The sequence below is a fragment of the Hoplias malabaricus genome, chromosome 6 (genome assembly GCF_029633855.1).
Source record: "Hoplias malabaricus isolate fHopMal1 chromosome 6, fHopMal1.hap1, whole genome shotgun sequence".
Classification (NCBI taxonomy): Eukaryota; Metazoa; Chordata; class Actinopteri; order Characiformes; family Erythrinidae; genus Hoplias; species Hoplias malabaricus.
In genome coordinates, this window is record NC_089805.1 from 28,259,437 (window position 1) to 28,270,986 (window position 11,550).

Below are 11,550 nucleotides of genomic sequence, written 5' to 3' on the forward strand. Positions count from 1 at the left end.
GCCTGTGAAAGCATAATTTTAAGCATGTTTTTTGGACACTTAAGAATCAGCACACCCATTAATAAAAAGCATTTTATGACCAGCATATTAATTCTGAAAATGCACTACAGAAAAACTGCATGGTTTGTCCAAATCAAATTATACATTTTATAAGCATAAACACTTGCTATTCCAGAAATGTAATTTCCATACAATAATTTGAAATGCACTGTTGTATAATTTGCATAGAAGCAGCAAGGAGACATCACAATCTCCTCTGTGGGGCAGTTTGAAGTCTTAAATTAGACAATCTTCAGGTCTTTCATAGCAGATTCAAGGCTCTGTACAAAAAAACAAATATTTTAGTTATTATGGTGTATTAAAAAACACAAACAATATTAGAAAACTCAAATAAGGGGAAATATAAGCCTGACCTTTACATCCCAAATGGCCATGCCACCATCCATTCCAGTGGTGCAGAACTTGGTACAGTTAGCTTTCCCACCCCCAAGAACTGAGATTTGGCTACAAGAAAGCACAATATATTTTAGAGACATATTCAAAGCGTTTAATATTATAAACATTCTTACACGAAGCAGAGCAAATACTACCTGATGCTGTTTTTGTGCAGAGATTCCAGCACAGCCTCTTTGGTGTCACTGGTGGCTTTCTTGTCCAGGTTCTGGAAGCGCTCCCTAGCCGTCATGCCTTTTTGAGCACTCTGCTTTGGAACATCCAGCTTCCCTCCAAAAGTCAGAGCCCCTTTTCCAGCATCGTAGACAAACAGTACAGGGTAGCAGTCATGGCCCTGAAACCCAGAAGATTGTTAGGTAATAGCTTTTACAGCCTCGAATAATAAAGAGCTGTTCAGGTCACAATACTTACTGCTGCCACTAAGCTGTTCTCAGTGATGAAGGTCACACAAAGCAGAGGAAGTGTCTCTGAAGTCAAACTAGAAATTCTGAAGTAATAAGAGATATTTTAGTTAAATAAATAATCCTTGGCTGTACATTTATGTAGGCTTCAAATCGTTAATTGTTCTACAGAATGCTTGGATCTTTCGAATGCAAAAATATCTCGATTGCACACAATCAATTGGACATGTCTGATGCCAAAGTTTGCTTCTTTACAATTGCACAGGGGCTGTAAGAATATTAACAATCTAACAAGTTCATTAATCCCCTCATGGTTTCATACGCTCTCTAAATATTACATATTGGTGTTTCTGCAGTTCTGAACCTAGTAACAATTATTCTGAAGATGCAATTTTAAGGTAAAATATTATGTAATGTTCCTTTAAGGGGGAAACCAGGGGAAGTGTGGCAAAACATAACTTACACAGCAGTCTTGCCTCCCTCCGCCACGGCTACTGTGCTGTCATGGCTAGCCCAGGCCACCCGGTTCCCACTCTCAGAGAAACAGACTCCATGTACCCAGCCTGCAGTGCCAGTGGACTCAAACATCACCTCCCCAAAAGGCATCTTGGAACCCCATGGAGTAGGAGCAGGCTTTTCCTCCACCTCTTTTATATAGGCAGAGAAAATCCTGGAAGGAGACAGGATGGCTTAGGAATTCAGATGGTTTAATATGATCTATTCTGTGTGTTGTCCTTTGAATGGTCATCAGTATTTTTCAGTGAATGGAGTGTACATTATGTATGTTATATATATGTTGCAAAGTATGTTTTATAATATATATATATATACACAATTCTTACTGAAATATATAAAATATCCCTACCTGCATTTGAAGTCACATGAACCAGCGGCCAGTAGAATGTTGTTGGGATGCCAGTCCAGGCAAAGAATAGTAGAGCGGATGGGTTTTTTAATGTGCTTACAAACCCACCTAAAGAACAAAATATTACATCAGTTACCACTACACAAAAATGCACGGTGAAGGGTTTAATTAGACATTACACAAAGAAAATTACTTTTTTTTTTCCTGTGGCTGAGAGGATTATACAGTAATAACCTATCTCTGGCTGTTCCAAAACCCTCAGTAATTATTCCCACTGGGGTTGTAATCTAGCAGGAAGCCCATTTAGAAACACAAATATGTACAGAATTAGTACATTTTCTAAATGTAGTCGCTACCAGGTGCTTCTACTGAGACGTGAGGAGGCAGTATCTTATTTTTTCCAACATTATTAGACATCTCAATATCCTTGCAGGAGAATACTAACTGGCAATAGGATGCTTTATTTTACCACCTCTAATGGAGATTCAACTCACTATTTCTCTGTGATATGGCCAAAGGCTAGACTATTACTAGACTACACTATACTAGACCTATTGCATAGGGAACTACATGCAGAGAAATGATCTTGAGAAAATTAGTTTATATATATATTTTTGCCCATTTTGAATTTGATGCCAGCAATACATTACAATGAGTGTCTCAGAGAGGCTCATGTAGAAATGGGGAGTGTTTAAACTAGTCTGTTAACTAGACTGCAGGCAAATAATGGAAAAAAAAAATTAAGAATAATATTTCTCAAATTAAAATACTAAAAAAAGTTGCATCATCTACAGTTTCATCATATACACTTCACAATATCATTCAAAGATTCACAGAATCCAGAGAAATCTCTATATGCATTGGACAAGGCCTAAACCAGTACTGGATGTCTGTGATCTTTGGGCCTTCAGGTAACACTGAATTAAAAACAGACAATTCTGTAGTGGAGATCACTTGAGATTCATCACTTTGTAGATGCTTCTAGCTGAAGAGGAGCAGGACCATCCAGCTTTGAGCATAAGCCAGTATCCATGATGTTATGGGTGTGCATTAGTGCATTTTGTATGGGTGACATGCATCTTTGAATGCATTGATCATCCTGAACAATAGATACTGATTTTGGAGCAACATAATGCCATCCAGACAACGTCTTTTTCAGGAACTTACTTTCTTCATTAAAAAAGGCAAATCTGCATTATGCATGGATGAAAACAGCATGTCATTTCCTGAAATACAATTGATTCATCATGAAACCAAAAAACACTATAATTAGACCCCTGAGCTGTAGAGCAGCTGAAATCTTAAAACAAGCAATAATGGGAACAGACTTCACTTTAAAAACTATAGCAAATGTTTCTTTTCTTCCCAGGTGTTTACAGAGTGTTGTTAACAGAAAAGGTGATCCAACACAGTGGTAAACATGCCCTATCCCAAAATTATTGACATGTGTTGATGGCATCAAATTCAGTTGTTAATGTAATATAACACAGTGATGTACTGCTTAGTATAGTCTGCCAGCTTAAGAAATTTCAAAATCACAGAGAGTCCATCTGAGGCCCACTGTTCAACTGCAGGAAAATGGCTTATGATGCAGAAATTCCAGAGCAGCTCACCAGTCATTCTCCTGCTCAAAGTAGCAGACAGAGATGAGACGTGATCCGCTGCCAACCGCAAACTTGTTTTCTTTGGGTGACCACTTCACACAACGGGCAGCACGATTGATCCTTAGGATGACCAGAGTGGGCTTCCACACATCCCCTTTCAAAGTCCACACATAAGCGTTGCGGTCAGTGCCACAGGTGACAATGCGGTTGCTCTCCGGAGCCCAGTCAATACCTGCCAGCAGAGGAAGACAAGATGATAAAGATGTAATATTTGACCTCACTGTTGTACACTGAGACTTATAGTGTTACTCACCAGTCACCTGTCCATTGTGCTCCTTCAGCACATGAGTTTTAGTCCAGCTGTTTCCTTCCTTTTTGTAGATATGGACGTCATGGTTATTGGGACACAGTGCAATTTCTAAAAAACAAAAAATAGAAAAGCAATCTAATGATATACTTATAATACATTTATAAGAGAAAGATGTGTTTAAAACAATGTCACATAGTGAATTGGAAAGGCAGAATTATATTTTTTTTGAGTTTGATTTTTCTTTTGCTGTTTCTTGGTCACTGGACAAAAGTGACAAGCAGCATGAAAAATGCTTGTCAAAGAATGGCTAATCAAATATTATCTGAAATATTTGATAGTACATCAAATATTTTGCTTCTATTACAAAACAGTTATTAGGTATTCTTGTACATTATATCAGTTTTAATAATTTGGGTATGCTCTAATCTGTTGGACTCCATTATCTAGATTTAGGAAGGGGAAAAAAGTGTTTTAACATAAATATACTCTACAAATTTCAGTGGGCATCCATCATCAGAAAGTGCAAGCCCAAAAGGGCACAGTTGGCCTCATTCTCTGGATGTTTTTGATCCCCCCCAACCATTCCCAAACTATGGTGCTTGCTATCACAAGCAGCTGTCAGCTTAAGTATCCATTATGAGTAGTCTGAATATTTCCTTCAGAATGTAAAGTTGTTCAGTGGCATTGCAATAGCAGCAGTTTAAAAACAAAAGTGATAGGTTGGGGTCATGAGTCTTTGTAGGATGTCTGCTTGTTCCCACCATCATGTCTGGTGGTTCTGTGCACAATTGTTAAAGATTTACTGATAAGTGGAATTGGCAACTACTAATAACTCGGGAGAAAATTCTATTTTATCTCTGTTTACGACTTTAGTGTTTATGAATTCTCAACTGAAATCCATGTAAATGGATACGGTGCTGTTCCTGAAATGAATAGCTAAAAGATCTTATAACAGTCTCAAAGTAAGGAGTGAGAAAATAAGAACCTGACATTTGCCCAGAGAAATGTGACTGAGTCAGAACTACAACTTTCTACCTGAGCAGATGTGCTCAGTCATTTATGGTCTTGTGAGTGTATTTGGGTTGAAATGCTGCTGTTTATTTCCACAAGGCAGCTGCAGACTCTACAGAAAGCTCAGCCCTCATTTGCTGCTGAGGAGCCTGTGGTTTGCTTAAGACTTCCCACATCAGCAACACAACACCATTTATGGTAAAACAGGAAGAAGGGGAGAATTAGTCAGTACTGCTTCTCTCATCATTGCAGAACAGAAAAAAAGAGAAGGGTGGTGACAGAGAATGGCACTACACTGCCGTTTCGCTATTTATCCCCAGTTTCTGCTCTCACCAAACAAAGGGCCAACTGTTCTTGACCTGATTTATCTCTATTTCATGCTTTTTTTGCTGATTCATTTTGTGCCCCAAAGCTGCTCTCTCCTAACAGTGCTGGAAAGACTATGAAAGCACAGGGAGGGGGAAAAAGTTTGAAATGTTGTATATTTGGCAATGGACATAAACCCGTGTGTACAGTGGTTCTTGGGGAATGGTGAACTCAGCAGAAAAGTGGATTAAAACAACAGCCGATCTCAGAGCTTGAACGGTGCCTCACTTGGCTGCACATAACACATGTTTAAGATCAGAACTTCCCAAAGTGTGTCCTACAAGTACAGTAGAAATATACCTTAATACCAATCCCTCAACCAACAACAGAAGAAATATATATGTATCTATATTTTTCAGTTAAATTTGTGTTTTAGTCATAGTTTTTTTTAATATATTTTTATATACTTTATTAAAAAATAAAATATATATATATATATATATATATATATATTGATTTTTACCTTCAGACTGTCACAAAATAACAAGTTTGCATAACTTTATGCTGCTGAAAACAGGCTCTAATGTAACTTTGAACATTACTAATTTTGCTGTAACACAATTATATTCTCTATGAACTGAATTATAATACAAAATCAGTGATAAACTCATGAAGAACAGTGTTCAAGGATTTTCATCTTGTGATTCTCCAAAGAGGAAAAAAAACATCACCAATAAAAATAGCCTTGTTCTTACACTGTGCCAAAAGCAAAAGCAGTCCAGCTTTTATCTGTTTTGAGCTTCTTACATCACAGATGGCTTTAACAGTGAATACTGAGGCTCCAGAGCAAGTACATAAATCAGAGGAGCATATGAAGGTCCAGCAGCCTCCTCCTGCTGGGAGTATAGAGGAAATACCTGGGGTAACCTGGCCAGGGACCAGATGTTCCAGCAATCTGACCAATTTAAAAACAAGCATAACTGCCAATTGCTTTTGCTTATGTATTAATACAGGTTTGTATGTATACATTGTATATAACCTAACTTGTTTACGTGAGATGTTTTATTTCCACACATGCCCTGTATTCAGTGTGCAGAGATGCTGTTCAGAAGAACATCTAAACTTACGTGTTCGGTCCTTGTTCCAGGCATGGCAGCTGATGGGTTCTAACAGAAAGCTGTGATAAGCCATGGCTAAAGTCTCTGCAAATCAGATGCATTAAATTAAGAATTACAAGGACTTCTTATTCAGGCTGAAATCCTAAAGACTGTTACCAGATTTATCAGTTTCAAAATGTCACATATGTTAATTTGCTTCCGCAAGAAAAAGAGCAGCAGCATTGAAAGGAGAAGTTTTAGAACTTCCTCGTTCAGTTCCCTCCACAATGTTTGATTTGCATGTAAACACATTCCTTCAGGTCTAGATCAAATTTAGTTTCTGTCTAAAAACTTTCTATCGGCCTTCGGCTCAACTAACTTCCCCTTTCTTTCACTTTTGCAGTTTATTAAAACCAGACCAGAAAGGAATGTGACATGAGGTCAGACACACTGGTGACAACTGCACAAGAAAAACACATAAAACATCTTTTCATCTCATATTTTCCATTTCCAGCTCCTTCCAAACTGAGACTCCCTTCACCAGAACTAGCTTAAGTGAAAATCCATTAAGAATATATAGCACTATAGCAGTCTAGAGTGCATTTAAACTAGAAAACACTTATGCTATTCTTATAAAAACATGTAACATGTCAGCACATGTGCAGTTTCACACTAGATGTCATCTACCAGAACCCACCCCACAGCTTTCAAAGATTTGCACAAAAAAAACAAACTGCTACTCTACTCACCCTGGAAATGTTTAAACCAAACGTCCCTGAGGTGTAGGAGATCTGAAGATATGGAAAAGAAGCCTGTGTTCGTGGACTCTGAGCAGTCAACACAAACGCTGGCTTGGCTCTCAATGAACTGAACTATTTCTTTAGGCCTTTATATACATAAAAAAAAGGTTCTTCCCCCTTCCTGTTTGAAACACATAACCACTTCCTTGTGTGGGCGGCTGTCTGCTAGTGAGGCCAGCCTTCTGCTCAACTCCCTTCAACATCCTGCTCAGACTTGGAAAACACAAGCTCCTCTCATGATCTACCCCTGCTCATATGAACATATTCCATGTATAAATATCTGTCAATCAAAAATTAAGCACCCACATTTTTAAGAATTTGCAACCTGTGTATTCTAAGCCATGCTTGCACAGCATGTTATAATAACAATGACAAATTACCCAAACATGAGACTTCATAACACAATGTTGTGTAGTATACTTCATTTATTTCTAGCAGACCATGTACATAAAATTCTCCTTTAATTTAACGCCTCTCTGGTTCATCTGGAGGACCAGAACACCAAGATCAAATATCAGACTGCTGGATCACCAGTTTTGGCATAGAAATAAAAAAAAATAAAATAAAATAAAAAAGAAAAGAAAAAAATTAAACAAAAAAAAGACCCCAACCACTTTTTTGATTAGTGTTTTTTCTTCCATTTTTTTTAAGTGTCACATCAGCTCACACCACTGCTCAGTGCTTTTTTTTCAGTTAAAAACTTTCAGAAGTGTTATCAGAAATCTCCTTGTTAGTCTTCAAGCTGCATTGCTTGCGCTGTGTCATGCTAGTTCATAGCGAGTTCTTTTACATGATTCGCAGACCTTGAATTGAGGACTCTAAAGTCTGTGGAGATAAACAGATGAAAAAAAAATGAGAAAATAAGACAAAAAGCTCAGAAATATAATCAAGAAATCACTGAATAAAAAAAGAAAAGCTAAACAACTAATTACAAACCTTAAAGTCCCATATGGTCATTGCGCCATCAATTCCTGTAGTGCAGAATTTGCGACAATCTCTTTTGTCCCCTTCATATATAGACACTTGGCTGTAGAATAGGACAACCCCCCCCCCCCCAAAAAAAATAAAAAATTCATAAATAATAAATAAATAACAATAAAAAATGTTTGACTTAACATTCCTGACCATATAAAATCCACAATGATGTTCACTATAATCCAAATATTTTTTTCTCTTACAAACCGTGCTTGAAAATTTCCACAGGTGACATTCCACCATAATCAATGTCAAAGGTCAACGTCATTCAAGATCAATATAAGAGCTTGAGACTTACGTGATGCTGTTCTGGTGGAGGGTTTCCAGGGTGCTATTGCGGTCTTCAGTGGTGGCTCTCTTGTCCATGTTGCGAAAGCGCTCCATGGCAGAGATGTTGCGCTGAATGCTCTGCTTTGGAATGTCCAACTTTGATATGAAGGTCAAGGTGCCACCATCATCAAAACTAAACAGCATTGGGCAGCAATCATGACCCTTCAGAGTTAAAAAAAAAAAAAAAAAACACAATTGCAAGTTGAGTCCTAAAATATGGCATATTTACAGTGTCATCACTGCAAATCAATGTAAACTTACAGCTGCAACAATGTTGTTCTCTGAAACAAAGGTGACACTCAGAAGAGCAAGGAATTCCGTTTTCAGTTGGCTTGGCCTATAAAATAACAAATGTGTATATCTCTTGCCAAAATATGAATATAAATACATTTTGCAATTTTAACATTTAAATAAAGAAAATTAAATAAGAAGTTATGACAAACACTCACGTTGAGCTCTTTGTGGGATCCACCACAGTCACAGTGCTGTCATGGCTGACCCAGGCCAGTCTGTTCCCACTGGCTGAGAAACAAACACTGTGGACCCATCCTCCACTGCCTGCCCCACCAAATTCTGCCATTACTTGCCCAAATGGCATCTTGGACCCCCATGGAGTTGGAGCTGGCTTCTCATCCACTTCCTTGATGTATGCAGAAAATACCCTAGAAATAAAAACGACACAAGCTAACTATAGAGGACCAAAGTCAGTACAAGGATTTAATTCAATGTTTTTTCCATGACAACGTAGTTTTATATTGTATTCAGTCAAGCTAGTCATAACGGGAATAGTGGATAGAACGAAAGGTAATCGAGTATCTTACCTGCATTTGAAGTCACATGACCCAGCTGCCAGAAGTACATTGTTTGGATGCCAGTCAAGACTAAGGACAGTGGAGCGGATAGGCTTCTTGATGTGTTTGCTCACCCACCTTAAAGAGAAGACCATATATAAGCTTTGAGCAGATTAAGTGTAATGTACTCTGAATGTCTCAAAAATGCTTGCTAGATGTAAAAGTATGTTCCATGTTTAGAGGTGAAAAATAAATTAGAATGCCTTGTAAAAAATTCCAAGTTATTGTTGTACTTGACTTACCAGTCATTCTCAGACTCAAAGTAGCAAACTGATATGAGGCGAGCTCCACTGCCCACTGCAAATTTGTTTTCCAGCGGAGACCACTTCACAAACGTGGCAGCACGGTTGATCCTGAGGATGACAAGAGTGGGCTTCCACACACCGTCCTTCTGGCTCCACACATAGGCGTTGCGATCTGCTCCACAAGTTACAATCCGATCGCTTTTAGGAGCCCAGTCAATGCCTGAAAGTATTCATTAAAATAATTATGAGTTGACACCAAACCAAGCTGTGTCATGTTCCCAAATATGTTGGCATAATAATCAGAGAGTGTGCTTACCGGTAATGTGACCATTGTGTTCTTTTAATTCATGTGCTTTCACCCACTGATTTCCACTCTTCTTGTATATATGAACCTCATGATTATTTGGACTGATAGCAATTTCTGAAGGAAACAAGTCAACAAGCAAACTTAACCACTGCTCATATTAAATAGTAAATATCTAGCAACAGTCCAAGTCTAAGGTGATAATCTAAGATGAAGGAATCAGTGGCTTACGGGTCCTGTCCCTGTTCCATGCATGGCATGTGATGGGCTCCAAGAGAAACTGGTGAAGTGACATTTTCTTTTTCCACTTTTTTTTTTCCAACCCTGAATGGAAAAACAAAGTAATTACTCAGGTGTGATCAGCATGAAAATCTTTAACCTAGAGTTGAGGTGTCTCAACTCTTAAGTAACAAGACAGTATTGCTATTGGAAACTAAGGAAATCTCTGTGCAAGCAAGTTAGCCAGCTTTATGTTAGTATTAGTAAATCATAATCTAATCATTAAGCAGTTTTTGTAAAGTTTATCATAATTTTATCAATTTAATCCTAGGAAAGAAATGAGCTGACAAATTAGAAATGCCCTTACTGCCAGTCAAAGTCGTTTCTCGCTACAATTCAGCGTCTATCGCTCTCAGCTCGTTTTACAAATGAGAAATTTGAGATATCTTACTGAACCGGCAGAACAAGAATAAGAAGTCAGTGACCACTTCTCGGTTTCAGGGCGTGGATCAATATCAGCTACTCGGGCTGTAGCTTAGCGAGAGAGCTAAGCTATATCTAGGGTTAAAGAGGGCTCAATTTCAAATGGGTCATCACTCCCTACACAGTGCACTACATACACCAACAGATTATGCTTCGGCCATTTTTTGCACTAAATAAATGTTAGTAAGTCGTATATCTTATAGCAGAATATAAACGGTGTTAAATTCGAAACAAGTTATTTGCTATAGAAGTGTAGAGGCCGCTGTATCGCGACGTGCCTAGTTCACTACAGAGGGAGCAGGGAGCCGTTTAAAACACAGCCTCGGTGAATCTGCCAGTGGCCACAAACTGCTAACGAGCTGAAGAGCACTAGCATTGGCCAACGTACAAGCTAAGATTTTAAAGAATCTAATCAGCAGCTATTAAGCAAAGCATTCTGAACTCCTGATCGACAGGCGGACTAGGGTAAACCACTAAAAATCAAAAGCAAAATTAAAGCGTTAGGGTTCTGTGGGGGATGGCCCAATTTCTTGACGCTCTGAAATGGTTACAGAAAAGGCCTCAGTGAGCCGAGACGCCGGCTTTCTCCTTCTCTCGCAGTCACATTCTCTTTTTCTGTCTTATAGAACAGGCCTCCTCTGCTCTGTACCTGGACAGCTGATGTGGTCAAACGTCCGCCGCTGCTGTTCCTGTTCGGACGGACTTGAATTCGCGGACTCTGGACAGTCGACACGAATCCACTCCGGCTGCTCCGCTCACAACCGACAAACGGCAACGACGCTCGCTCCGCGCAGACACACCGCACAGCGCATGCGCACGCGCACTGACGCCAGGGACGAGCCCAGAGCAAAGCACGGGGACTTTAGACTACAAATTTCTTTTCATACATTTTCTGACATTCACTTTTAACTTACAGAACTGTATTTGAGCAGATAAGCGGTTAGTACTCGCAAGAAGGTATTATAACTTTTCCTAGTTCACCATTTATAAAGCTTTTTGGAAATTCAAACGAGCTTATTTTCATCATGTTAGTTCATGACCCATATCACAGCTCATCATAGCAGTGATGCTAAGTTAATTTTGCCAGCCCAAAACGCTTTCTGCGTTATAATCGGGCCACAGAGAAAACTAGCTCAGTAGAAAGTGCAGACAAACAGGGATTCAGCCTTTCCCTGAACTACACAGCATTTAGAATGGTGATTTTCCATTGAACGGAGGATATGATCCAGACTAGACTTAATCTCTGTGTGGGGAAACCACCTATATGTATGTTCACAGATCAGTTCAAACTAATAG

At 38.8% G+C, this 11,550-nt stretch overlaps 2 protein-coding genes across 2 annotated transcripts; both read right to left on the reverse strand.

Annotated features, from left to right (window-relative positions):
• Positions 1 to 105: 105 nt before the first annotated feature.
• Positions 106 to 6,947, reverse strand: arpc1b (actin related protein 2/3 complex, subunit 1B). The gene is made up of 10 exons (XM_066673836.1): positions 6,797 to 6,947; positions 6,078 to 6,152; positions 3,637 to 3,741; positions 3,333 to 3,555; positions 1,720 to 1,827; positions 1,318 to 1,524; positions 865 to 940; positions 591 to 787; positions 414 to 504; positions 106 to 320 (listed from the first exon to the last, which is right to left on the reverse strand). The coding sequence occupies exons 2-10, from the start codon at positions 6,139 to 6,141 to the stop codon at positions 282 to 284; spliced, it is 1,110 nt and encodes a 369-aa protein (XP_066529933.1). The 5' UTR covers positions 6,142 to 6,152; positions 6,797 to 6,947; the 3' UTR covers positions 106 to 281.
• A 307-nt stretch (positions 6,948 to 7,254) lies between these two features.
• Positions 7,255 to 11,092, reverse strand: arpc1a (actin related protein 2/3 complex, subunit 1A). The gene is made up of 10 exons (XM_066673606.1): positions 10,904 to 11,092; positions 9,784 to 9,876; positions 9,565 to 9,669; positions 9,246 to 9,468; positions 8,974 to 9,081; positions 8,602 to 8,814; positions 8,414 to 8,489; positions 8,121 to 8,314; positions 7,784 to 7,874; positions 7,255 to 7,672 (listed from the first exon to the last, which is right to left on the reverse strand). Exons 2-10 carry the CDS (start codon positions 9,845 to 9,847, stop codon positions 7,634 to 7,636), a joined length of 1,113 nt encoding a protein of 370 aa, XP_066529703.1. The 5' UTR covers positions 9,848 to 9,876; positions 10,904 to 11,092; the 3' UTR covers positions 7,255 to 7,633.
• Between the last annotated feature and the right edge of the window lie 458 nt (positions 11,093 to 11,550).